This window comes from Osmia bicornis, chromosome 12 (genome assembly GCF_907164935.1).
Source record: "Osmia bicornis bicornis chromosome 12, iOsmBic2.1, whole genome shotgun sequence".
In the NCBI taxonomy this organism is placed as follows: domain Eukaryota; kingdom Metazoa; phylum Arthropoda; class Insecta; order Hymenoptera; family Megachilidae; genus Osmia; species Osmia bicornis.
In genome coordinates this window covers 3,694,386-3,719,865 of record NC_060227.1, presented here as the reverse complement: position 1 = coordinate 3,719,865, position 25,480 = coordinate 3,694,386, and the positions used below count along the sequence as shown (strand labels likewise).

The window sequence follows — 25,480 nt, the reverse complement described above, 5'->3', positions numbered from 1 at the left end:
TAACACAAATCTCTCAAAATGTATTCTAAAAACTTAGATATAAGAACATTGCATTCTGAGTAATGCTTCTCTTCGTTTTTTTTTTTTGTCACTTTTTCTTTTCATCCTTTGTACACGACACGACATCCTTTTCTTTACAATCATGGTTAAGAATAATTACTATTATAAATAAGAACTTGTAAAAAGTATACCTGGTACCGTGAATCGCGAAACATCCTCTGTTAAAAAATCGTCGTCCTGAATATAAGGGATGTCTACAAAAATCACCGAAAACTTGCACGAGGAGCGATAGCAGTCATCTTTTGAACGGTCCTCACAAGGGAACATATCGAACCCGCACACGCTGATTTTGATGGAATTTATACGGAAGATAGTTCTTAGAAAAATATTTCACGCGTATTTTTTATTTATCAGCAATCGTTCATATTGAAAAGATGGTAACAACCCTAAAAATTGAGAATTAAAAATAAATTTTTTTTTGTCAATTAAGGAGCTTAGGGAAAAACGAATACAGAAAAATCATTTGTTTAAATAATATATTTAAAATTTGAACTTTTTACTTGTTTTTTCTTGTTAAATATTATTTGGTGTTAAAAATACACAATTCAAAAGAAATCTTTCTCCTACGCTCTTTAGTTGATATATGGTACTACAAAAAATATGTTTTCAACCCTTAACTTTGAGAATTGTTATCATCTCTCCAATATGGACGATTGCCGATAAAAAAAAATATGTGTGAAATATTTTTCTAAGTACTATCTCCCATATGAGTTTCATCAAAATCGGCGTGTGCGGGTACGATATGTTCCGTTGTTAGATTGTATTGCTGTGGCGTGGTGATAGTGGTAATGAAAATGATAATGACAATGATGGTAACAGTAATTACGGTAATGATGATGGCGAAAAACTGCTGAGTGGTCCGTGGCAGGGGATCACTTGTCAGAACTTGGGCACTCTCCAGGTTGTTTCATTATGCTGTAGTCTAGACGATACTGGGCTGAAAGTCGAAGTTTTCCTTATTGTTTGTGAAAGAAAATAGAGAATATAAAATGTACAAATTTTATCAAGATTTTCATTTCTTACAATCATTATAATACACATTAACCTTTTGCAGTCCATTTATTCTGTATATTAGATTCTATTTACTAATGAGTCACAGTAAATATCTTTAAAAAATACAATGAACAAGAATTTTTCTATTTGTTAGATTTTTCAAAGTTCACAAATACCTTAGACTTTAGACAACTCTATTATTTAATTAGGATTATATTTCGGAAGCATATTTGAACCACAAAAGACTAACTATTATACTGTTATGTATGATATATAATTTTATACTTTGTAAATAAAAAATAAAATACTACTTGTCGATTAGACAACTCTGTATATTAACCTATAAGATAATTTAAAAGTTAGAAATATTATGAATATATACAGGGTATCCTACAATATTTAGCCCAAAAGGGAAAGAATCACGTGATATCTTATTATTTTAATATGCTGTGAAGAATATTTCTTAAATAATTGTAAAATTATCAACCTATTTTTGCACGAGAATCACCACACTGTGGGACATCCTGTATACATATATGTGCATATATATAAAACTACATGTCCAAATTACCTAAATCAAAATACACAGACATATATGTATTTACCATTAAGACTGATATTTATATTATTTTCAATATATAACAAAAATACCCCAAAAGTTTAAAACTCAGAAGAAAAATTACCTTTTTTAGTAAGGTCCTCCATAGTTTGATCTTTACAATCGACTGCGAGGTGACTACTACTGCCACAATTATAACACGAAATTTTCGTTGGCGGGACGGCAGCTGGTGCATACGTAACAACCGGAGTAGGTGGCATATAAGGCGCCTGTACTGGTGTTGCGGCTGCGTTTGGAGGAGGCGGTGGCGTACCTCCAGAAGATGGATGTCCAGGATATTGGTACATCATTTCACCATTTGGCTGATACGTAGTCGGATAAGCCGGCCTTGTATACGGTCCATGTGAGAAGTTCGAATAAATACCACTGCTCGGTCTCAGTGCCGAGAAATGACCATGCGGCAGATACGTGACCTGCGAATGCGACGGCGGTGCAGGAAAGGAAACACATTGTGAAAGATTCGGTGGTCCACCACCATTCACCATTTGATTTTTATGACGCATAACATGCGTTTGATTTCTTCTAGTACGCTGCCTTTCTGGTCCTGACTGTATAGGCTGTTGAGGTGTGGCGTGTGACACTGCACTCGTTGAATGTACCGGCACGGAACTAAGGTGATCAGAAACTGGTGGCGCGTTACCCTCGCTTCCGCTCACCCACGGTGCTGCGGGAGGTGTTTCTGGCGGTGATCTACTACCGGTACTGTCTGAACTACTACTTTGAGAACAATGCCTACTACTCTCAGGGTCTAACCTCAAGGCTTGTAATTGTGTTAAACAATATACGTGTTGAGCGTTGCACCTGAAATATTGCATAACGTTACGTTAATTCAGTTTTATTTCAGTTTCAACAAATGTTTCATGTTTTTCTTACCTTGAATAACGATTTTGTACCCCGGCAACGGGTAACGTAAGACAAGCGTAACAAGGCGCGTTTTGTGCAGCGTACATCGGTGGTGGTGCAGGATACATCTGTATTTGCGTAGGATCTAACGGTGGCATAGTAGGATATCGCCGTAGGTTAGGAGTAGCTGCATGATTATGATGATGGTGCATCGCTGGATGCTGTTCCTGTAATGGCATTGACTTACTACTTTGATTCCCATTATCATTTAACATTTCCATTCCTGGCATAGCCTGAATTAAAATGTGTTTATTTTTATAACATTTAGATAGGAATTAAATTTATTCCATTAAATACAACACTTAATCCTTACTTCATTTTCAATTGGATCTACAACTGCATGAGTTGTGCTGCTTGTATTATCCAACTTTTTATCAACAGTGATTTGATTTAAACCGTTAGTGGTTTGGCTTTTAACTATGCTCCGCAGCTGTCCTACTGCATTTGGCGTTAATCCTATATCCCTTAAGTCTTCATCGCTCATCCTTCGAATCTGTACTCAATATGGTGTAAGTAATATAAGAATTTCTTATAGAAACTTTTATTAAGCGTTAGCCATAGAGTAAATACTTTATAGTATGGTTTATATAAGAATTAACTGACTTAAAACTATACTATCTCACCTCGTCGAGAGAAAAATTCTGCAAATTGCCTTTGAAATTTGGCATTTCCTTTCCTAACGTTTCTCGTAAAGAGTCGCCAGAAGTCGAAGATCGCAATCGTGGTGGTGGTGGTTGTTTTGATTGAGGTGCTGCCGGAATTAAGGTAGAAGAGGTATTCTCGATGCTATTATGCCGTGAAAAAGTAGTAGAACTGCTGATAGATAAGGGAACAGAACGTGATGGAAGCAGTGGGGGTTGACTAGGATGACTTCTGCTCGTACCCAACGTGGGAAGTGGAGGAAGGGAATTGGCATTTGAACTGGAGATGCTTGTCTGACTGTTAGAGGCACTCGTTGAAGTTGTTAAGGTGTTTGAAGTAGACTGTGTCACTTGTGAAGAGGTGCGCGGCATGGTATTATTTCGGCGACCCATTGGGGAATTGCTGCGACTAGGAGATCGAGACTGGGATGGCGACGATTGACGACTGACTAAGGGGGAAGGTGGATAAGCCAACATGTCACCAGTATGATACATCAGTTGATTTCCCATCATAACCTGACCTGTCCACGGTGGCATATGATTTACTGACGGAAAACCAAGATGAAGATACTGTGTCGCACCACCTGATCCCATTGGCATTTGTTCAGGGGTAGGTAGACATAACCCAGGTGGAGGCATCGATAGACCAGGAGGAACTCCGGTTACCATGGTATTATTCCTCATTGCCATTTCTCCTATAAATAATCATTATCTTTAATTGCTGATGATTTTTATTCATCACATAAGTTATGTAAAAGTTAAGTATTATAAATTACCATGGTAAGTTTGCATTGGTGGGGGAGCCATCATACAACTGCTCTGCATCTCTGTGTCCATCAATCTCTCATTTGTGTTCATACATGGTGTGCAGCCCTGCTATTATAATAAGTACATTAATTACATTGTATAAATGTAATTAAAATTGATATATTTTTATATTTTGAAATTAAAAAAAATATAAGGAAGAAGAAGTAAAAAAACATATCATTTATTGTACAAAATAAACATTTAATATCATTAGCATAATAAAGTAGATATTTGATCGTTTACATCAAAATTTACACATACTTGTGCCTGCTTGAAGGATGAATTTGACTTTGAGAGATTCAATCGAGCTTCCTCTTCTTGAAGTTTTATGTAAATGTTACCGAAGACACTTTTTTGCTCATATGTAAACGCTGGATGATTTAGGGCCATTGTATACAATAAGAGCAGCTCTTCTAATGGTTGGTCATCCGGTGTAAAGGTGGTCCCATTTAATAGGTTAGAGATCTCTTGGTAGTCAAAATTTGATAGATTTTTGTACAAGATTACTGCACATGCATAATTACACGAATGTAATAATGCCATATAGAGAGCAAGTTTTCTTCGTGTGCGTTTATCTGCCACGCCTAGAGTTGTCAGCTCAGCAAGATCAGAGGCGCTATTTGCATGATGTTCCGTGTCACGGAGGTCATTATAATCCCGCTTACCAATATCCTCCACACAAGTGCCAAGATATCGTACTTCAAATGGCAGGCACATGTTTAATAACGTGCACATGACATCGATGCGTTTATAACTGCACATATATGAAAATATATATTATAAACAACAAATATGTTATAAAATGTCAATATATATTGAAAAGTATACAAAAATGCTGCCCAAAATATTAATACAAAGAAAGTCACTTACTTATTTTATGATTTATTCTAACTATAAATATGTTAATTTTATATCTTCTTTTTTGTATTTTTACTGCTTATATTTAAATCTGAAGTGTACAAATATATTAGTAATGTAAATACTTAGAATATAATATAAAATAATTTAATTCTTTGTCATTAATTATATTATAAAACAAGTTGAACTTACTTCATTAAATATTATTAAAGGCATCAATTATAGCTAAAATTGTTAAAACTATATTAAAATAATATTTAAAATTAATATAATATACATATGCATATCTAATTCAGATATGTGTACATCTTATTTGAATTATATTGAACTGAAAAATTTTTAATAATATTCTTTTTAAAGTATTGCTAAAATGGACTTTTAACATAAATTATAAATGATATTGATATTTATATCTATGATGTACATATTACATTTTACAATTTATAAAAGACAGCATACAAAAAATGTATTTGTCACTTGATTGTTATATTTTAAATATACCAGTAATTATAGACAAATATAGCTACAACCATACATGGTACTTGTATGCAATAAACAGAAAAATTACGCGTCTAAAACGTAGCGTATTAGACATAAAGAAAAATCAACATCTCAACAATTTCTCGAATATTAGGATATTTATCATGGTTTCTGACATAATTAGTTAAAAATTGTAGAATATTCTTTTTGGTTAGTTCGAAATTTACCAAGAAGAATGAGGAGGTCATGATGAAAAACGTAACAGCGTGTTAGGAATGAGAGAGACGAAGTGATTTATCTTCGACAAAGAAAATATGGCATTTAACCACGTAGGATGGGTGGTTAATATTTCTATTACCTGGACAGATTCCCAAACCATGATACCACGTTCTCCTTACACACCATTGCCAGACAACATTGATACCACTTGGGCTGAAGAAAGCGCCGATGCGGACAGCTTTGGCGCCTCGGGTGTTGCTATCAAGTGACAATCACGGCGGGGTCTGGTACAATAACGAACCAGTTCCAAATCGTTCACGAATGTGAAAGACTCTTCAAAATTCGGGGGCAATCAGCCGTGGCGAGCACATCAAACGCACAGCGGCGGCAGCAGCAGTACAGCACACCGTGAAGCATCCACATTCGCGGCAGCAGGCAGAGGCAGGCGCGACCGAACGATCGGTGAAAACGACAAGCGCCGACGAACGAAACCACGCGTTCATCAAAAACTTCGCGTAAACAAGCACACGATTGCGTTATTTAAAATAAAATTCTACCTCTGCAATTGTCTCTGCTGCGTATGTTAATTCTCACGAAATCTTCCGAATCGAAAAGTCTGAGTCTCGAGGTCCGTTCACATGCTCGCGTTAAAAAAGGCATCAGGCACTTGCTGATCCAGTCTATGATCAAGCAGTGTTTTCATGTAACTGACAATCACAGATACCCATCATCGTATTGGCTACTTTTCAATTCAAAGAATATAATAGTATTTTATCTAACATGCTAAAATTTATTCTATAGAAAAATGTATAATGATTAATAAAAAGTTACCATTTTACAAATAATAATCAATTATCTTTCAGAATGATGTAATAGAAAAGTACATGTACATGAAATTTGAGACATTTGCTTTATTTATGTAGATTATTCACATAAGTTTATTACAATTAATAAGGTAATCGAGGAAAATAAAAAATATCCAAGTTAAAATGAATGTCCCATTAATTTATTAAAATGTGAACGCAATGTTCACCTTACTCTCGAAACTTCCTGTAATGTTGGCGTGGCACATTTATTTATTAAATGGCATTTTTTATATCGTTTTTTCTATTGTTAATATTTTTACAGCTTGTACAATTAATTTCAAACAGAGACATTATTTACAATAGAGATAACAAAAAATTTGGTTCATAATATTTTATATAATTGCGTGACCAGAACCAAATAATAAATATATAATACATCCTAATGCATCTATTATAGCTATAAATATAAATACAACAGACCAACTATGTGTTACGTGCAGAATATGTCCAGAAAAATATACTCCAAGAAATCCTGAAAAAATGTCATCATTATATTTTTTTTACTTCAAAATAATACAGTTGTATCTTTATTTACCAGGTATAGCACCGACAGTATTCATTAACCCAAATACACTGCCAGAATGCTTGGGTGCAAGATCTGAAGGATTTACAGCTATTGCATTGTTATGAAAACCTGATCCACCAATTATAAATGCAAGACAGATTATAGCACTTTGAAAAGTTGTCACATTTGCTGAAATAAGTTTTAATTTAATTTCACTGCTTATTTGTTTCATACAATAATATACATACCTAGAAGCAATAAACTTATAATTTCAGTTATAAAACATATTGTTTCAATTATTTTACGTGTTACTGTAACAGAGTAGCCAGCTTTTATAATTTTTTCGGAAAGTGCTTTGCCCAAAAATGTACAGGGTAATATAGACAACCATGGTACCATATTTACAACCCAACCCTAAATACATGAAGTTGTTAAAAATATTAACAATTAGGTAGAATGCTGAAGTATTATTTAATAATTACCTACCTTTATTTCAGGAAATGTATCATGGAAATATGCTGGCATCCATGACAACAGTACAAAAAAGCAATTATTTTGGCAAGCATGACCTATTACACATGCCCTGAAAATTATAGTTTATACATAAAATTAAGCTTGTTTAAATATTCATAATTGTATTATATTTAAAAAATCTATATAACTATATATACTTTTTTACATTTAGATTTGAGTCAGAAATTTTGTGATTTAAAATAATTGAATTAAAAATTGACCCCATGCACAAAGATTACCAGAATGGAGGTTTTTTCAGAAGCTTCAACCAAGGCAAACTGTAGCTAGTAGTTGATTTAATGGAAGCTGCTTTTTCCTTAAATGGTAGAATATGGTAACTTAATAGAAGTGTCCATACCAAGCTCAAACCTCCTATGTAAATAAATTTGTTAATAAAAATATAATTAGTACACTGTATTTATGAGCTGCATATATTAGTAATTACATAAACTATGATTATTTACAACATAAATATTACAATTAAAAACACGTGCGCATTTTCAAACAATTTTAAATGTGTTAAAATTCACAATAATATTTCAGGCTATTTGTTACTATATTAATATTTGTACTATATTAATTTACCTAAAATTTGAAAGACTGTCATCCAGTTATAATTTTCCAATAAGTAGGAACCTAAGGATCCAGTGAGTAATGTCCCAAGAGCAGATCCAGATGTCAATAAACTAAAGAATGATGCTCTTTCTGTTTCGTGTAATCGTTGACTAATCAAACTAATCATACTAGGAAAGTGCATTCCTATAATGTATAATTTTTATAAATATCTTTCACATGTTTATGTTATTTAATTTGCAAATTTCCTACAGGTACCTTGGAAAGCCCCATTTATTGTTCTTACTATTGCTACTAATAGTACAGATGCTTCACTTTTTGAAAAAAATTCTATGATTTCTGGCATAAAGAATGTTGTCATAGACCATCCAAAAGCTGAAACCAATAACACCTTCTGTCCCCCAACTTTATCACTAATATAACCACTTGCAACTTGTGTTAATGTATAACCCCCAAAGAAACTGGATAATATTATTCCAGAATCTGGTTTGGACCATTGTTTCTCTTTACTTATAATTGGCATTAATAAAGGGACAGATGTCCTTGTGGCATATATAAGACAAGTGCCACATAATAATGATAAAAACCATTTTCTCCTTTCCTTCCTACAATGTAATTTAAAATTTTAATGTTTGATATTAAACACTACCTTCATATGTAATAATTACCTTGACCAAGATGAATTTGTCTTCTCATCTTGGCTGAATCCTAAAGGTATTTGCATTTGCATTTCTCATCAAATAAGTTAGTTCATAAAGAACTATGGTTCTTTTTATATATTTAAAATACATAAGTTAAGTATAGGCATGCTTTTTGAGTTACTAATTGACTAAAAATTCAACTAAAATCGTATTTTATAATCCCTTATTATTATAGAGTTACAAAAATTTATACATTCGAGTCATTATTAATTCTATCAAATTTTGTATAACGAATTAGCTGCACCTCTATGTTTACAACACACAAGATGCAACACATCATTACAGTTGAACTAAACACAATTAACTATTGCGTCCTTTTTATACAAGTCATATTTAAAATATGGTGTATTTACTTTACTTATTTGAATTTTCGAATTTACACGCTTTAATACCAATTTCATCTCTCGTGCATGTAAATAAATGGAAAATTTATGATTCGAAAATTTCATGCAGTGAACGTAGTCAATAATATGAAGTTGTTCCTCCAATCATATACATACGTATAAATATGTATGTAAGATTACATATTGTTCAGTTCACCAAAGTCCATAACTTCGAAAAGACCAATTTTCGTTCTTTCGTGCGCATCTTTGCCCTGATTGGCGATACTCCCACTCCCATGCGCTTGCGCACGGCGTCGCTGAGGCGCCTCTACGCGGTGCATCTATGCGAAAGTGCATCATTTGGAGTGTATAACAGGTAGCACGCTTTTTTATTTACGTGTATCATTCTGTATTCTTCCTATTCAACCGTACTATTGTTTCACCCCGTATATTAAACTCGCGGTTAACGAAGTGGGAAGCGATTAGAAGAGTGGGAGTTTCAAGACTCGCTAAGTTCCCCCATCATCTTCCAACCTGCGCAGCTTAGTTATGGACTCTGGTGAAACAGACAATATATATATATATATATATATATATATATATATATGTATGTGCATAAGGCATTTATCATTCTTTAAATACATTTTTATCTTTCATTAATCTTCCCCTATGGAAACCTTTTATACTTTCTAATTAAGTGTTTCTAAATTTCTTGTGTATATTTATATACATGCGAATAAATGAATATTCATGAACGCATATTTAAAACGAATAATTACTTCACAGATATGTTTTACATATGTACTTCCAGTCTTTTATTGAGACAAATTTGTTTTAATTGTTAATTTTATGTTTGTTACATTTTTTTTAATAAATAAAATCCTAAATAAAATACATTTTTCTAAATCTTCTGTGTAACAATGTATCAATATGAACATTATTTAAAAAAAAAATTATAAACCACGTTTTGAACAAGTTATTATGAATCAAAAATAAATGCTGTCATATAATTGATCTCATTTATCCACTTGACCCTGAAGATTTATAGATTACAAAATAAATATGCAGTATATAATGATATAATACATACATCATATGAGATCATATAATCACGTACGTAAAAAAAAAACACACAAGAATTGTTACCCGCTCGATAAAATTTTTAAATAATCATTAAACTTACATATGATTATTTTTATGATCTGTGTATAATATTGTATTTTATTAACATGATATTTTAGATGAAAAGTTAATTGTACAATATGAGACCATTTTAAATAATAATTATGGAACCAAATTTTAAATAATAGTTGTATACTCAGATGCAAACTTCATAATAAAAGCGATAAAGTTACATAGTAGTGTAGAACAGTATTACATGAGTATTACATATGTATGTATAAGCCCGATGTGCGCATGAGTGTATATAACAGATACATGACAAACGTCAGCAGTTAGCTCTAGCTCCAGACCACCAGATCTGGAAACAGCTCCAAACAATTCATTAAAATCTATTGGAAGATTAGCCGAATTTATATTTTATTGTTAATAAAATGGCACAAAGTATAAGTCTTATTAAATTTTCATTTTCCCGTAATTTATTTAAAAAAAAGAGCAATGTTATTTTGTATACTGTTAAACCAATGAGGTAAGATTTTAACATTTTGTATAGTGACACTTTTAACCTTCGTATTATTATGGAATATTAGTTACTTAAAAAAAATTTAAATTATTACTGTGTATACAGATCGTTATTTAATTTTATATTTAAGTGTTTTTTTATAACTCTTAATAAAAATTTTTTTGTAGCATAAATGCTTAAAAGGAGCATAAAATATGCAAAGTATGGAAGTTTATTTGAATAAATTGCTGAATGGAGAAACACAGAATTGTTACATTTAAATATAAATAAATTACTGAACAAACTATTAAGATATTTATTTTTTGTGTTCCAGTTCATGGTGGTCTCATGTAGAGATGGGACCACCTGATCCAATTTTAGGTGTTACAGAAGCATTTAAGAAAGATCAAAATCCCAAAAAAGTTAATTTGGGAGTTGGTGCTTATCGCGATGATAATGGTAAACCATTTGTTTTACCAAGTGTAAAAAAGGTATAAATTAAGTTTAATGTTACTGTAATTTATAAATAGATAAAAACAATTAAATACAATAAAATTAATTTTTTCCAGGCTGAAGATAAAATTAGATCTAAGGAAATGAATAAAGAATATGCACCAATAGCTGGAAATGCAGAATTTTGTAAACATAGCATTAATTTAGCGCTTGGTGATTGTAATGAAATTGTAGAAAATGGTTTGGTATGTATTATATTTAGTGTATATATTCTAATAATGAAAAGGTTGTTGCTAACATAAAAACTGATTTTAAACTGGTTAGAATGCTACTGTTCAAGGACTTTCTGGCACAGGTTCACTTTGCATTGGAGCAAACTTCTTTGCACACTTTTTCCCTGGTAACAAAGAAGTATATTTACCAACACCTACATGGGGAAACCATGGTCCTATATTCAAGCTAGCTAGGCTTGCAGTCAAATCTTATCGTTATTATGATCCAAAAACTTGTGGATTGGACTATCAGGGTCTTCTAGAAGATATATGTGTTAGTAACATATCAGCTATTTAATAACTATAAAATAATATCTTTAAATTTTATTAACAATGTTACATTTTACAGAAAATTCCAGAAAAGTCGATTATTATTTTCCATGCATGTGCACATAATCCTACTGGTGTAGATCCTAAACCAGAACAATGGAAAGAATTGGCAGCAGTAGTAAAGAAACATAAACTGTTTCCTTTCTTCGATATGGCGTATCAAGGATTTGCTTCAGGTATAACAATATATTTACAATTAATATTAATCTGATATTAATAGAAATAGTTAAACATCTAATATTAAATTTTAGGTGATACAGACCGAGATGCTTTTCCAGTTAGATTATTTGCTAAAGAAGGAATTCCATTTGCTTTAGCTCAATCTTATGCCAAAAATATGGGTTTATATGGTAAATATATAAATAAAAAATACTATGTAAACATCAATATATTTTTTAACGTTATGAATATTAAATAGGTGAACGTATTGGAGCACTTACATTTGTTACTACCAGTAAGGAAGAAACAAGTCGCGTTCTTTCGCAATTAAAAATTTTAATTAGACCAATTTATTCTAACCCACCAATTCATGGTGCTAGAATTGTTAATGAAATATTAGGAGATCCTGAATTGAAAGAAGAATGGCTTTGTGATGTAAAAGGAATGGCTAACCGTATTATATCTGTGCGTCAACAGTTGCGCGATAATCTTAAAAAGAGTGGTAGTTCTCGCGAATGGACGCATATAACAGATCAAATTGGAATGTTTTGTTTCACTGGTCTTAAACCCGACGAGGTATAGTAAAAACTTTGATTAATTTTTCTTGATTATTTAATTGAAACTATTCATATTAATATTTATTTTATAGGTAGAGAAACTTACGAAAGATTACAGTATTTATTTGACAAAGAACGGCAGAATATCCATGGCAGGTGTAACATCAAAAAACGTAGAATATATTGCACAAGCTATGCATGAAGTTTCAAAATCAAAATAGTTTGATATTTCTTTCATAACTTAGCCAAATTTTGCCTTATAATTTCTAGCATATACATAAATAAACTTGAGCATAAATGAAAATTAAATGCATTTAATATTGCATACTGCTTTTATAGAAATACTGCAGGCAGTATAACTTTTTATGGAATTTAATTGTTAATTTATATTTGATATATTGTATTTCAAATTATACAGAGTATAGTAATCACAGAGCAGCTAAGAGGAGGCTTATTTTCGAAATGATAGATTATAATCTACTTTTTAAATTATCGCTCAGATTCCATATATTCTTGAGTACTGTACTTTACCATTGTGAGAGGTTAATAGAAAGTGATAATTGAAATGGAAAGATAAATTACGAGTACAGGCAGTTATATCAATATAACTGTATATAAGTGAAAAAGTAAATAGTATAAATAGTATCTATATTAAAATTCATTCAACTATAGATTAGGTTGAATATTGAATATTTGCAGTTTATTTTTTGAGAAGCAGTCAAAAAATTTTACAATTTCAATTTATTTTCTCAAAGAAATCATCCTTTTCCTGGTTATAGCATGATTACAGGAACATTCTGGATAAATTTACAAAAATAATACGATTTTTCATAATATTTATAATTAATAATGTATCAAAAGCACTTTGTTTGGATATGAAGAAATATAATATTTAGTTTCTGTTACATTATAGATATAGGTAACAAAGATTCTACTGATTAATTCAATTTTAAATGCATATAAAATTTCATCTATAAATTGTACCAAATGATAATAAAATTAATCATTTATTTTTCTAATAATCTAGATATACTATGCAATAAATTCAATATAATATGACATTGTGTATATTTTTACTGGACTTCACACACTTTAGAAATATCTATAAAAAATTATCTAATTCTATTTAAAAAAGTTTGGGACACCTTCTAGATTTATTACTCGCTCTCCTTCCAAGTTTCATTGAACTTAAAGTTTCATTGAACCAGCGAGGATGACATTATCCGAAGTTGTCCTTATGAGCTTATAATTAAATAAATGATACCTCACCACTTATGGCGCCCCTCTATTACTCATTTTTCGCCTCATCAAACATATACACAGTGAACAAAAATATATGAATAGCATAAAGAAGCAATGCGTAAAAAATGAACTTAATAAAAGATCACTAAGTACTGAGTATTTATGCTTGGCGGCTTGGCATCACAAGTATTGAGAAGACGCCTGCGCGTTACCCTTGGTTACGGAGCATGAAGAACCAATAAGAATCAACATGTCCAGTATAATGCGCAAAATGGAACAAAATTGTCCACCACCGCCACCTAAGGACCATATGCTTACATATATGTATGTATGTATGTACATATACCACAGTCACCAGAGTCCATTCTGCGAAAAGACCAATTTTCGTTCTTCGCGCATCTCCAGTGCGCATCTTCGCCCTGATTGGCGATACTCCTAAACGAAGTGGAAAGCGATTAGCAGAGAGCTCGCTGCGTTCCCCCACCATCTTCCAACCTGCGCGTCGCAGTTGTGGACTCTGATGAACTGTCGTATACATACATAAACACGTTTTTCCGCGACGAAATTATACATTGTTTATAGACCCCTGTGGCTCGGGGAGATTAGAATACGGCCACGGTATCCCCTGCCTGTCGTAAGAGGCGACTAAAAGGGGACACACACGCACACATACACACAGACTCAAGCAAAAAATTGTAAAAGTATGGCAAATGTATGAAACAATGTAAAATGCAAAAGAGAATGAAATTCGAAAAGAGGCGCGCAAAGCGCGCGTGGCCAAAAGTGTTCGTTGGGTAAAAGGGACAGTAAACGTACCCAAAGTACGCCGCCCGGAGGAAACGGGATGTAAAAATGTATCCCTTTTTTCCGAACCGGGGAAAATTAAAGTAAAGTACATTGTCTATAACGCAGTTTATCAGAGTCCATAACTGCGCAAAGACCAGTTTTCGTTCTTTCGTGCGCATCTTCGCCCTGATTGGCGATACTCCCACTCCCATACGCTTGCGCACAGCGTCGCTGAGGTGCCTCCACGCGGTGCATCTACTCGAAAATGTATCATTTGGAGTGTATAACGGGTAGCACGGTATTTTACTCACGTGTATCATTCTGTATTCATCCTATTTAACCGTACTATTGTTTCACCCCGTATATTAAACTCGGGGTTAACGAAGTGAGGACCGATTGGAGGAGTGGGAGTTCGACGCTCGCTAAGTACCCCCACCACCGCCAACCTGCGCGACTTAGTTAGTTATGGTTAGTTATGGACTCTCGTGGAAAAGAGTATAGACGTCATCTGCTTTTGTATATATTCATATATGTCACGGCAGTTATACTTATATCTAAATTTGTATGTTTCTGAAGAGTTCTATTATCCACAAATTTTTAAAGGACTGTTAAAATAAATACATAAACATGGTAAAAAAATTTTGAGGCAAAAAACGGAGAAATATATTCCGTTAGTCGAGTTTTGTATTAAATTGAGGTTAAGTTGTTTTTATCAAAATGACGTTTCAATTTCAGTTTGGGTTTAATGTATTTCCGGAGATTCCACGACCTTTCAATACCCAGTATAAATGTTTCTCCGTGTCAATGTTGCCGGGTACATACCGGCAAGATGTAGAACGCGGTGGAAAAAGTATCTATTCATAAACTTTATACTTTGTCTATAAAATGAGAAATAGATGTAATTTGTTATTTTTCTTTTAGTAATTATGCCTCCTTCGGCGTTAGAACAACTTACAAGGCTGAATATTAATTATCCCATGTTATTTAAATTAACTAATAAAAAGACCAATAGAGTTACCCATTGCGGTGTTCTGGAATTTGTAGCGGATGAAGGAAAAGTTTATTTACCTTATTGGGTAAGTAAAGAATTATAGATATTTTCTAATATAATTCAATATACATTTACAATGATGCAATTACAGATGATGCGTAATCTTCTGTTACAAGAAGAAGAATTAATAAATGTTGAAAGCGTTTCATTACCAGTTGCAACATTTTCACGTTTTCAACCACAGTCTGAAGATTTCCTAGATATCACAAATCCTAAAGCTGTTTTAGAAAATGGATTAAGAAGTTTTGCTTGTCTTACAACAGGGGATATCATAGCTATAAAATATAATCAGAGAATATATGAAATGTGTGTTTTGGAAACAAAACCTGGCCCAGCTGTTAGCATTATAGAATGTGATATGAATGTTGAATTTGCCCCACCGGTGGGATATGTAGAGCCAGAGGAAGAAATTAAGAAAGATGAAAATATAGTAGATCCTGCAGATTTAATGCCAGCACCAGCTGGTTTTGTGCCATTTAAAGGACAAGGCAACAGATTAGATGGCAAGAAACGTAAAGATTCTGCTCAAGCAGAGGGATCTGCAAATAAACCAACATATGTTAGAGGAATACCAGATTATGATTACAAAATAGGAACTCTTATATTCTTGCGCAATATGAAACCTGTTAATAATAAAGAGGTAAAATATAATTTAAAGACATGTTTATATGCGATTAAATATACACGTAAATGTACTTTTGCAGATAAAAGATCCGGATGAATTTAAGGCATTTACCGGGGAAGGTTTTTCTCTTAGAAAATCAAGAAAATGATTGAATTACTAACAGTCTATTTTCTTACTATTACATGTGTATATGTTTGTAAAAGTGAGTATTTGTATTTATTATTAAATTGTTATATTTTTTAACAAAAGTCTTATAGTAGTTCCTTAACCATAAAAATACTTGTATTGTTATTGAAAGTTTGTTTGATATATATTTATATCTTTTATCATTTTTTTTCTTTAATTATATTTAAAAGGAACTAGAAATACGTACATTGTGCTTTCAGTAACTTGTAGAAAACTTACGTTTAAAACCTATAAATTATCTGTCTTATAATTAAAGTTCAAACCATATATATTATGGTAAATATAATTGATATACGATATTTTAGTATCACAAGTCACAGGATTGCAATAAGAAGTTTAATCAACTAACGGCCCCCAAAAATATTTACTGGGCTTTGTTGGATCTTCTGAAATGAAAAATTCACGTCCTAAAGTTATAAATTCTTCGAAACTAATTTTTCCATCGTCATTACTATCAATGTGACTGAAGGCAACAACTGCGTCCTATAATAAATATTTTCAGTTAGTTGGTTCACTTATTTAACAATAAGTTTTATTTCATAGTAGGACTGATGATTTTACTTACTTCATGTGTGAGACCTAAGCACTGGAAAAATAATTTAAATTCTTGTACAGAAATTTCACCACTTTGATCTTTGTCCACTGCCTGAAATTGTATATTTAATAACATTATTTAGAAGGAAAATTTTCTGATAAATTGAGGTATGTATATAAACAGTTTGTTTTACATATTTACTTTGAATAAATATGGCAAGAAATGATGACACTTCTTTTTTAACGATGAGTCATTAAGAACATGTTGCATTTCTTCTAAATATTTTTCAACACATATGAGATTATATGGACTAATCTCTCCCCACTGTTCCATCCACATTTTCTACATCAAAATATATGTTTAGATATAAAATAATTACTTTATTAAATTGTACAGAATTTACAATTGTGTACAATTTAATATATACTTTGTTATTTCTATACTCACGTTCAATACATTTTTAAATTCAGCTTTGGCTTTTGGAGATAAGTGTCCTAAATCGCAAAATCGGTCGCCAAGTAACATAAAGTCATCGTAACTAATAACACCATCTTTGTTAACATCTAAATGACTATGCAGAGTTCGCATTTTTCTTCTCCAAAAATGTGATTGACCCTATGATTTTACCGGTAATTTTGTATATGTTGAATAGTACTAATAATACGTATTAATTTAATAAACAGTCGCGTATAGATACTAACTACAAAATCTTAAACTATATCGAATTGAATTATTTAACTGAAATATATTTGGACATTTTATATATCTTACTTTCTCTTGCTCGTTGTCCGAATCGCTATCGCTTTCTTGTTGCTCGTCTATAAACGTCGAGGTTCCCGTATAGTGCAGGCCTCTCTTACTGTGCATGCACCCAATGATTCCGTTGTACTTTAAACAAAAGATATACAATTTCTTAAATAATTTTTATTTATACATAGTACATAATTATTTCAAACTTGTACTAAAAAACGAGAAAAATGGTGGTATTGGTATACGTAAAGTACCGAAATGTAAGTTTACGGGACAAACAATCCGGCAGGTAACAGGGTGTAAATAAAATTCTGAGACCTGTATCGTCCCCATTTATAACGGGTTTTAGCTCGCAAAAATAATTACTTATTTCATATTTGGAAAGAGTAATTTTATAATATAGAAAATAAATAAATTTTAAATAAATATTTGAAGAAACATTTAAAATTATTTAAATACTTTCTAATATGTTGTAATTATTCTTTGTGAAAAGTAATATGCAGATTACCTTGAATCTATGATGTGCTGGTTGCACAATGTTTTTCTTCTCTGGTATTACTTCAAAACGTAAAACTGAAATAATACCTTTCTCGAACAGTTTATTTGAAGCTGCGTACCGCAGGCCCCGTTGTAATAAAGTTGCCATTTTTGTTTTAAATATATATTATGTTTTATAATCTAACTTTAATGTAGATAAACACAGTAATTTAAAATTCACTTTGAACCGTTCGAGCTTCAATAATACAACTGAAACCATACAAACTGAGCTAAGTATGTATTGGGCCCTTTCTAATGGGTCGGTCATAAAGCCCCTCTTTATTTATTGCGCATGCGCTAGAATGCCCTATTCCCTCCCCTTGATTATGTTTCTTCTTGATACGCGGTCTTATACACGTCTTCTTTTCTCAGATAAAAATCATAAGCGTATCTCAACAAAAATATTCATAAACGCGTACAAAATAATTGTAAAAATGAGGTAATATAATTTTATATTTAAACACATACATATCCTACAGAAATTTCGTTCCACATGTTTTGTCTCTCAATTAAAGGCATAATAATGTTAAAATAAAAATATATATAGACTAAATTAGAAAAATAAACAACAAAATTTTAAAAATTTTACATTTGCACAAAAAGTATAATTAATTTTATACGTATCGATCATATTCAATAAAAAGAAATATTTAGTTTTGTTTATTTGCTACGCCTATGTCCAACTTATCAGCTTTACCACGATGTGAGACAATTTAGCTTCTGATCAGCTTGTGTGATGAACAAACAGCCCCATGAGAATAACATATAGATTACGTGGAAATAAAAATAATCAGATTCAAAATACATGTAGAAATTTCGATGCACTACAAAAGTAGGTCGCGTTGAACGTCATATTATACGCAAATACGTATACGTGACTAGACGCATGGTGTTACGTTCTCGATTAAAACAAATTTACAATGCATATGTAGGTAATTAAATGAAGGGTAAAAGTATACACTTTAAACAAAAATAAAATGCATGTTATCAGTTAGAGAAGTTATTAAATGGTACACTGATGCAATTTATATTTGATATTCTTTTATTTACAATTAATATATCATACAATTTAAAGTTTTATATAAGATTAGCTTAAATGCTGATTCAGATACATATCAGACCTGACAGAAATTATACATGAATTATTATTGAATTTTGATACAGAATTTCATGAAATGGATATTATATATCACTTAAAGTACATACACATATTTTCAAATCTTTGTATATCTTTTAACTCTTTTTGTACTCGATCCTTTCAACTTTTACTTCATCACCAACAAGTTGGTATACATAAGTTACAACTGTTGAACTCTGAATATCCATAAGAACAAAAGATGGGATGACTGATCTATATAACACAAATGTTTGTTTTAAAGAAGAATCTACAGTTTTCAGATTATACACCATTTGTAAATCATTCTGTATAATTATACAGTATCACAAAATGAACAGAAACTTACGTATCAAGGGGATTATATGCTCCTGTTGCTGAGCCAGGATTAATATAAAATTTGTTTTCATGCTCATATGCCTCAAATTTATGCGTATGACCTGATATTAAAATATCAACATCTAGTTGTCTTTGAATTAAAGCTAACGATTCTGGATCTCCCCAAGGTACAACTTGATGACCATGTGATAATCCTATTCTAAATTGACCAACAGTAACAACTTTTTGTTCTGGATAATTTAGATTCTATAAAAACAAATGTAAATATAATATACCTCATATTTGTACTTATAATATTTAATACTATTAAATAAAACATACCTCATCAAAATCCCCTCTAACAACATGCACATCACTGGCCAAGGTTTTCAAGTAATCGTACGATTCTTTAGTACAAAGATTTCCTGTACATAAAATATGCTGTATTCGGCCAGGCACCAATAATTTCTTAAATTTGCTTGGAAGGCTACTGCATCTGTGTGGAATGTGCAAATCTCCTAATACTAAAACAAGCTATAAACATATTACCTTAAACTTTATTCCTTATTTTGATAAATAATAAAGATTTTTAGAATAAAATAGATGATTTTGTAATATGACCTCTGAAATGCATATATAACTATTTTTGACAGCATTATATTATAAAAAATTTATGAATAAACAAAATAAAATCATATTACTTTTTTGTAAGGTTAGAAATTAAAAGCTAGAAAATTTATAAATGTAACTTAATTGTTATTATTAATATTTATTTTGTATGCTCACCATGATTTATTTAATAATATTTTTTATATATATTTTTAACAGTTAATATACAGTTTATTGCATTTGTTAACAGTAAAATATAAAGGCTAACAAAGTGTCAAATACACTGCTGACAATATGAAAGAACAGGGCCGTTCCTAGCACCGGCTAAACGGGGCATGTGCCTTGGGTCAGTTCCTCTAGTTTACTTAATGCTCGTAATTTCTTTTCTTACCTATTTATTTAATTGACTTAAATTCTTCTATCATATTAAGCAATAAATTTATAATTTTATCTCTCTTCTGGGCCTCGGCCGACCACCCCTTTTATTTATTTTATCCTTCCTTATGAGCTCCGCCTCACTTTTTCCAGTTATTTATTATTTTATCTTAACTTATGGACTAAAGTCCACCCTTTTCAGTTATTAATTATTTTATCCTCCTTTATGGGTCAAACCCACTCTTCCTAATTATTTATTATTTTATTTCTCTTTATGGGCCTCGCGGGCACACCCTTCCCAGTTATTATTTATGCTAATCCTACTCTTTATGAACCAAGGTCCATACATCCCCTACATCTCTACATCCCTGCATTCCTTACAACTCTACATCCCCTACATCTCTACATGCTCTACATCTCTACATCCCCTACATCTCTACATCCATTACATCACTTCATCCCTTACATCTCTGTAATCGTTTTATCACTACATTCTTTTCATCTCTACATTCTTTTCATCCCTACATTCTTTTCATCCCTACATTCTTTTCATCTCTTCATCCCTTACATCCCTGCATCCTCTACATCCCTACATCCTCTACATTCCTGCATCCTCTACATCCCTGCATCCTCTACATCGCTGCATCCTCTACATCTCTACATCCCTTACATCTCTGTAGTCCTTATATCACTTCATCCCTTACATCCCTGCAATCATTTCATCCCTACATTCTTTTCATCCCTACATTCTTGACATCCCTACATTCTTTTCATCCCTTCATCCATTACATTCCTTCATCCCTTACATCCCTACATTCCTTCATCCCTTATATTACTGTATCCTTTACATCCATGCAACCCTTAAACTCCTTATCCCTTATATCTTTCAAATCCGTCATGTCTGTAAGCTCTTTTTGAGTAAAAAAAGTTACAATTTTAGTTCCTTTTTTGCCGCCAGAGGGCGCTGATTCGAGGTCGAAATTTTAGTTCACATTTTTGCCGCTAGAGGGCCAAAATTCCGACTTGATTTAGTTCCTTTTTCTCCCGCCAGAGGGCGCTGATTCGAGGTCGAAATTTTAGTTCACATTTTTGCCGCTAGAGGGCCAAAATTCCGACTTGATATAGTTCCTTTTTCTCCCGCCAGAGGGCGCTGATTCGAGGTCGAAATTTTAGTTCACATTTTTGCCGCTAGAGGGCCAAAATTCCGACTTGATATAGTTCCTTTTTCTCCCACCAGAGGGCGCTGATTCGAGGTTGGGATTTTAGTTCACATTTTTGCCGCTAGAGGGCCAAAATTCCGACTTGATATAGTTCCTTTTTCTCCCACCAGAGGGCGCTGATTCGAGGTTGGGATTTTAGTTCACATTTTTGCCGCTAGGGGGCGCTATTTTCGGGGAAATTTCCCGAGAAGGAAGCAGGATTGTAAGAGGAACAGACATTTAAGAGATAGGGAGATGTAAAGGATTGAAGATTGTGAAGGATGCAGGGATGTAAGGAATGCAGAAATGTAAGGGTTGCAGGGGTGTAAAGGATGCAGTGATGTAAGGGTTACGGGGATGTAAAGGGTGCAGGGATGTAAGGAAAGAAGGGATGTGAGGAATGCAAAGTTGTTGGGGATGCTGGGATATGCAGAAGACAGGGTTGTGAGGAATGCAAAGATGTTGGGGATGCTGGGATATGCAGAAGACAAGGTTGTAATGGATGCTCAGATGTAAATTATGCATGGGTGTAGGGGTGACAGAGCTACCAGGGATGCGAGGATATAAAGGAAGCAGGGATGTAAAGGATGTAGTAATGTAAGGAATACTGGGATGTAAATAACGCATTTTTATAAGGGGTGCAGAGATGTAAAGGAATCAGGAATGTAGAGGATGCACACAGGAGTAATAAAATCGACACGTTCGTCCTCTTAAGGAGTTTATTCAATAAGTTAAAAAGATAAATACAGCAAATTAAATGAACGCAGAAAATAAAATAAGGGTATATGTGTGTATGTTCAACAGGTAGATCTGCACTGCACCCCCCGGCGGTCGCTATAAGACTGATGATCTGATGATTTTTCACTTCGCTCTACGTCGAACGGTTGATAACCGTGCCGCAGTCAGCTACCTTTGTTGTATATGTGTACACCGCGAGTTTTTAAAATTGAAAATTATTCAAATTATTAGATCAAATAATTTTTACAATTATCTGTTTGAAATTAAATATTTTTAATAATTTAGACTTTTGCTCCGGGCCCTCTAATCTGTAGGGATAGCCCTGTGAAAAAAACTTGACAGATAGATTTCGATATTCGAGATTCGAGATTCGAGTGTAGTGAACTGTCGACGACTCCTGTAATGCGCTAAAATATGAACCAGAGTAATCTTACTGTAAATTTTTACAACTTTGTAACATAAATAATCTTTGTAAAGTTCATATTTATAATTATCAAATATTTATGTAAATTATTATTAATAATAGATTTTAAATACATATGTATGAACACTTATAATTACTTTTACAAGTCGAATTGACTGATGCGTCTATGTTTCGAATTTCATATAATATTATGAATCAGTTTATTCTTCAATTAATCAAGGATTGGATATTATTTGATATTTAGTTAATAACAAATGTGGTAATGAAAGAAGTTCAATATGAAATGTGTTACACCAGGAACAAATATAAAAAGTATGTTGATTTCATTCAGGTTATATTTTGATTACTTCTTTTTTCAAAGAACGTGTCCACTAAACAAAATTTATTTGTATATATTGGACAGTTTTAGCCAAAGCTATACATACATTAGCAAAAATTGGAGATGAGATGTACATAGAGCCACAAAAAGATGCTTTATCATTTCGCACAGTTAATATGGCAAATTCAGCCTATGCTGATTTTACATTCTTCCAAAATTTTTTTTCATACTACAATTATGGCGATCTGCAGGAGAGTGATGCACTGAAATGTAAAATTTCATTGAGGGTAATAAAATGAAATGATATTTCTATATTAAGTATCAAATAATTTAATGTGTGTATTTTACAGAGTGCCATGAATGTATTTAAATCTCCAACATTGATGGATAAACAGATAGTAACATGCCATATTAAATTGGAACCAGATGCATCTGAAATTTTGTTCATTCTCAAATATAAGAATAGTATTACTAAAACTCATCTGTTACCCATATTAGATTGTGAAATATTACAAGTATGTTTTATATATCTAACTTAGATGTTTTTTACTGTTATCTTTCATCTTTTATGTTTCAGACTTCATATGATAAAGACTGTGCATCAAATAAACTTTCAGTTCAACCACGTGTTTTAGGAGATGCGTTACAAAATTTTCATCAACAATTAGTAGAAATAACGCTTGAAGTTTCGGTTCAAAAACTTTTATTAAGAAACTATGTAGATGATAGTTCAGGTAAATAATATTGTAACACGTTAAAGTTGAAGTTTACTGTTAAATAGGATTAGGGAATTTGCAGGATTGTCAAATACAACACGTACACAACTTGCTCTTGGCAAAGGAGAATTTGATCGATATGATATCAATAGTGAAATATCGATAACATTTTGTATGAAGGAATTTAAATCTCTGTTAACTTTCGCGGAACTTGTGGGTGTTCCAATTGGCACCTACTTTGAAGGAGCAGGAAGGTAAAACGTAATAGTATAAATTAAAATTATTTGCGAATTATATACACAACTACTCGTCAATATTTTTCAGACCAGTTATATTTGCATTAAAAAATCCATCTTTTGAAGCAAATTTAGTATTATCTACAGTAAGTTCTGATGCTGATAGCCAAACTGAAACAACATTAGATGGTAGACAAGAGAAATCTGTGAAGAGAAGAGGCGAAAGTAAAAAAATCTCTAGAAGAGCCAATAAATCTACAAGTAAAATAGATGATAAATCAGCTAAACGGAATAAAACATTAGAGAATGCTACTTCTAAAACTATACATCCATGTTTAATGGAAAATAGAAAGGAAACAAATCAAAGTATTTCTATAGAACGACGTGCTTTATCAGTTAATAAATCTACAAGAGATGATGCTAATTCAAATGAAGCGAGTCATTTGTTAAAAGAACAAAATGCAAATAAAGAATCTCAATCATGTTCATCATCAAACTATGAGACAAGTAAAAAATCTATAAGTGGAAAAAGATTAGTTAGTTCTGTATTTTCTTCAATAACAAAAAGAAAGTCGAGTTGTGATGAAACTGATAAACAACAAATGCAAGATAACAATAATTCTGATATGTTAAGAGATGCAATACCAAATTCACCACCTCCACCAACAAAGAAAGCTCGTTTAATATTTCAGAAGTGTTTTCAAACAACCTTTGATCCACAGACATTACCTGGATATGATATAATTTTGGCGGAAGATTCAGACGAGTGTTGTAATGAATAAATATGTCTTACAATTGTTTTAATTTGTGTCTTCATTGCGTCTCTTATAAATGTTTGATATTATTTTATGGGTATTATTTATAACAAAATAGGTGTTCGTCAAAAACATTACGTATAAATCATTATAATTACAAAATAATTAAGTATAAATTGTTGTAAAGGAACAATTTTAATTATACTCTTAATTTAAATACATGTTCTCATTATGTCCTGTTTCTGTAATCTAACTTTATAAATTTATCCTACAAATATCTATTCTGGGATAAAATAAATATCATGAAAGATAAAATCTGATAATAAATATAATAAAAAATAGTTGAATGCCAATTACACAAAAACAATGACTACAATTGGCAATTTTCAGTTTCTTTCATGAATATTTTAAACATTTGCGATTATAAATTGAAGAATTTGTTTGTAGTTTATTTATTTTTCAAGATTTTATTTATTTAATGCTTTAAATCTGTAAATCATCGCTCTTTTACA

General features: G+C 32.0%; 7 protein-coding genes across 12 annotated transcripts; 3 read left to right on the top strand and 4 right to left on the bottom strand.

Annotated features, from left to right (window-relative positions):
• Positions 1-6,725, bottom strand: LOC114871423 (zinc finger CCHC domain-containing protein 2). 4 transcript variants are annotated; one of them, XM_029177276.2, is made up of 8 exons: positions 5,720-6,725; positions 4,285-4,777; positions 3,993-4,092; positions 3,199-3,911; positions 2,889-3,068; positions 2,546-2,808; positions 1,737-2,473; positions 1-997 (listed from the first exon to the last, which is right to left on the bottom strand). In XM_029177276.2, exons 1-8 carry the CDS (start codon positions 5,764-5,766, stop codon positions 933-935), a joined length of 2,598 nt encoding a protein of 865 aa, XP_029033109.1. In that variant the 5' UTR covers positions 5,767-6,725; the 3' UTR covers positions 1-932. The 4 variants fall into 4 exon arrangements, with proteins under 4 accessions (XP_029033109.1, XP_029033111.1, XP_029033110.1 ...); XM_029177278.2 differs by having other exon boundaries at positions 2,546-2,742; XM_029177277.2 differs by having other exon boundaries at positions 3,993-4,089.
• A 23-nt stretch (positions 6,726-6,748) lies between these two features.
• Positions 6,749-9,412, bottom strand: LOC114871422 (solute carrier family 17 member 9). The gene is made up of 8 exons (XM_029177275.2): positions 8,706-9,412; positions 8,296-8,642; positions 8,050-8,223; positions 7,704-7,836; positions 7,438-7,534; positions 7,200-7,365; positions 6,982-7,140; positions 6,749-6,918 (listed from the first exon to the last, which is right to left on the bottom strand). Exons 1-8 carry the CDS (start codon positions 8,765-8,767, stop codon positions 6,779-6,781), a joined length of 1,278 nt encoding a protein of 425 aa, XP_029033108.1. The 5' UTR covers positions 8,768-9,412; the 3' UTR covers positions 6,749-6,778.
• Positions 9,413-10,486: 1,074 nt separating this feature from the next.
• Positions 10,487-13,360, top strand: LOC114871421 (aspartate aminotransferase, mitochondrial). Its single transcript, XM_029177274.2, has 8 exons — positions 10,487-10,709; positions 11,017-11,173; positions 11,252-11,380; positions 11,460-11,681; positions 11,757-11,913; positions 11,989-12,087; positions 12,156-12,472; positions 12,546-13,360. The coding sequence occupies exons 1-8, from the start codon at positions 10,615-10,617 to the stop codon at positions 12,672-12,674; spliced, it is 1,305 nt and encodes a 434-aa protein (XP_029033107.1). The 5' UTR covers positions 10,487-10,614; the 3' UTR covers positions 12,675-13,360.
• A 994-nt stretch (positions 13,361-14,354) lies between these two features.
• Positions 14,355-17,104, top strand: LOC114871331 (ubiquitin recognition factor in ER-associated degradation protein 1). 2 transcript variants are annotated; one of them, XM_029177089.2, is made up of 6 exons: positions 14,355-15,111; positions 15,217-15,331; positions 15,403-15,557; positions 15,624-16,172; positions 16,237-16,359; positions 16,887-17,014. In XM_029177089.2, exons 1-5 carry the CDS (start codon positions 15,109-15,111, stop codon positions 16,303-16,305), a joined length of 891 nt encoding a protein of 296 aa, XP_029032922.1. In that variant the 5' UTR covers positions 14,355-15,108; the 3' UTR covers positions 16,306-16,359; positions 16,887-17,014. The 2 variants fall into 2 exon arrangements, with proteins under 2 accessions (XP_029032922.1, XP_029032921.1); XM_029177088.2 differs by lacking the exon at positions 14,355-15,111 and having other exon boundaries at positions 15,184-15,331; positions 16,887-17,104.
• Positions 16,305-19,102, bottom strand: LOC114871332 (sarcoplasmic calcium-binding protein). The gene is made up of 6 exons (XM_029177090.2): positions 18,137-19,102; positions 17,650-17,766; positions 17,326-17,493; positions 17,080-17,220; positions 16,909-16,989; positions 16,305-16,826 (listed from the first exon to the last, which is right to left on the bottom strand). The coding sequence occupies exons 1-6, from the start codon at positions 18,272-18,274 to the stop codon at positions 16,680-16,682; spliced, it is 792 nt and encodes a 263-aa protein (XP_029032923.2). The 5' UTR covers positions 18,275-19,102; the 3' UTR covers positions 16,305-16,679.
• On the top strand, positions 16,993-25,017 carry LOC114871330 (cell cycle checkpoint control protein RAD9A). 2 transcript variants are annotated; one of them, XM_029177086.2, is made up of 7 exons: positions 16,993-17,045; positions 22,585-23,254; positions 23,346-23,548; positions 23,612-23,776; positions 23,839-23,995; positions 24,060-24,231; positions 24,302-25,017. In XM_029177086.2, the coding sequence occupies exons 2-7, from the start codon at positions 23,221-23,223 to the stop codon at positions 24,993-24,995; spliced, it is 1,425 nt and encodes a 474-aa protein (XP_029032919.1). In that variant the 5' UTR covers positions 16,993-17,045; positions 22,585-23,220; the 3' UTR covers positions 24,996-25,017. The 2 variants fall into 2 exon arrangements, with proteins under 2 accessions (XP_029032919.1, XP_029032920.1); XM_029177087.2 differs by lacking the exons at positions 16,993-17,045; positions 22,585-23,254 and having other exon boundaries at positions 23,442-23,531.
• Positions 19,190-20,535, bottom strand: LOC114871333 (vacuolar protein sorting-associated protein 29). Its single transcript, XM_029177091.2, has 4 exons — positions 20,384-20,535; positions 19,940-20,131; positions 19,629-19,864; positions 19,190-19,516 (listed from the first exon to the last, which is right to left on the bottom strand). Exons 1-4 carry the CDS (start codon positions 20,384-20,386, stop codon positions 19,399-19,401), a joined length of 549 nt encoding a protein of 182 aa, XP_029032924.1. The 5' UTR covers positions 20,387-20,535; the 3' UTR covers positions 19,190-19,398.
• Positions 25,018-25,480: the final 463 nt, after the last annotated feature.

Coding starts and splice junctions, on each gene's coding strand:
- LOC114871423 (XM_029177276.2), bottom strand. CDS start 5,766: ATGGTGTGTAAGGAGAACGTGGTATCATGGTTTGGGAATCTGTCCAG. Junction 4,778..5,719: donor TGGTTTGGGAATCTGTCCAG/GTAATAGAAATA, acceptor ATATATGTGCAG/TTATAAACGCATCGATGTCA. Junction 2,809..2,888: donor TAGATCCAATTGAAAATGAA/GTAAGGATTAAG, acceptor ATTTTAATTCAG/GCTATGCCAGGAATGGAAAT.
- LOC114871422 (XM_029177275.2), bottom strand. CDS start 8,767: ATGCAAATGCAAATACCTTTAGGATTCAGCCAAGATGAGAAGACAAAT. Junction 8,224..8,295: donor AATAAATGGGGCTTTCCAAG/GTACCTGTAGGA, acceptor TATACATTATAG/GAATGCACTTTCCTAGTATG. Junction 7,535..7,703: donor CTGAAAAAACCTCCATTCTG/GTAATCTTTGTG, acceptor TATAATTTTCAG/GGCATGTGTAATAGGTCATG.
- LOC114871421 (XM_029177274.2), top strand. CDS start 10,615: ATGGCACAAAGTATAAGTCTTATTAAATTTTCATTTTCCCGTAATTTA. Junction 10,710..11,016: donor TATACTGTTAAACCAATGAG/GTAAGATTTTAA, acceptor TTTGTGTTCCAG/TTCATGGTGGTCTCATGTAG. Junction 11,682..11,756: donor GTCTTCTAGAAGATATATGT/GTTAGTAACATA, acceptor TACATTTTACAG/AAAATTCCAGAAAAGTCGAT.
- LOC114871331 (XM_029177088.2), top strand. CDS start 15,199: ATGACGTTTCAATTTCAGTTTGGGTTTAATGTATTTCCGGAGATTCCA. Junction 15,332..15,402: donor TGTAGAACGCGGTGGAAAAA/GTATCTATTCAT, acceptor TTTTTCTTTTAG/TAATTATGCCTCCTTCGGCG. Junction 15,558..15,623: donor AAGTTTATTTACCTTATTGG/GTAAGTAAAGAA, acceptor ATGCAATTACAG/ATGATGCGTAATCTTCTGTT.
- LOC114871332 (XM_029177090.2), bottom strand. CDS start 18,274: ATGGCAACTTTATTACAACGGGGCCTGCGGTACGCAGCTTCAAATAAA. Junction 17,494..17,649: donor CGGACAACGAGCAAGAGAAA/GTAAGATATATA, acceptor GTAAAATCATAG/GGTCAATCACATTTTTGGAG. Junction 16,827..16,908: donor GCTTAGGTCTCACACATGAA/GTAAGTAAAATC, acceptor TATTTATTATAG/GACGCAGTTGTTGCCTTCAG.
- LOC114871333 (XM_029177091.2), bottom strand. Junction 19,865..19,939: donor TTAGAGGGGATTTTGATGAG/GTATGTTTTATT, acceptor TTGTTTTTATAG/AATCTAAATTATCCAGAACA. Junction 19,517..19,628: donor GCATATAATCCCCTTGATAC/GTAAGTTTCTGT, acceptor TGTGTTATATAG/ATCAGTCATCCCATCTTTTG.
- LOC114871330 (XM_029177086.2), top strand. CDS start 23,221: ATGAAATGTGTTACACCAGGAACAAATATAAAAA. Junction 23,255..23,345: donor ACCAGGAACAAATATAAAAA/GTATGTTGATTT, acceptor TATATTGGACAG/TTTTAGCCAAAGCTATACAT. Junction 23,777..23,838: donor TAGATTGTGAAATATTACAA/GTATGTTTTATA, acceptor TTTATGTTTCAG/ACTTCATATGATAAAGACTG.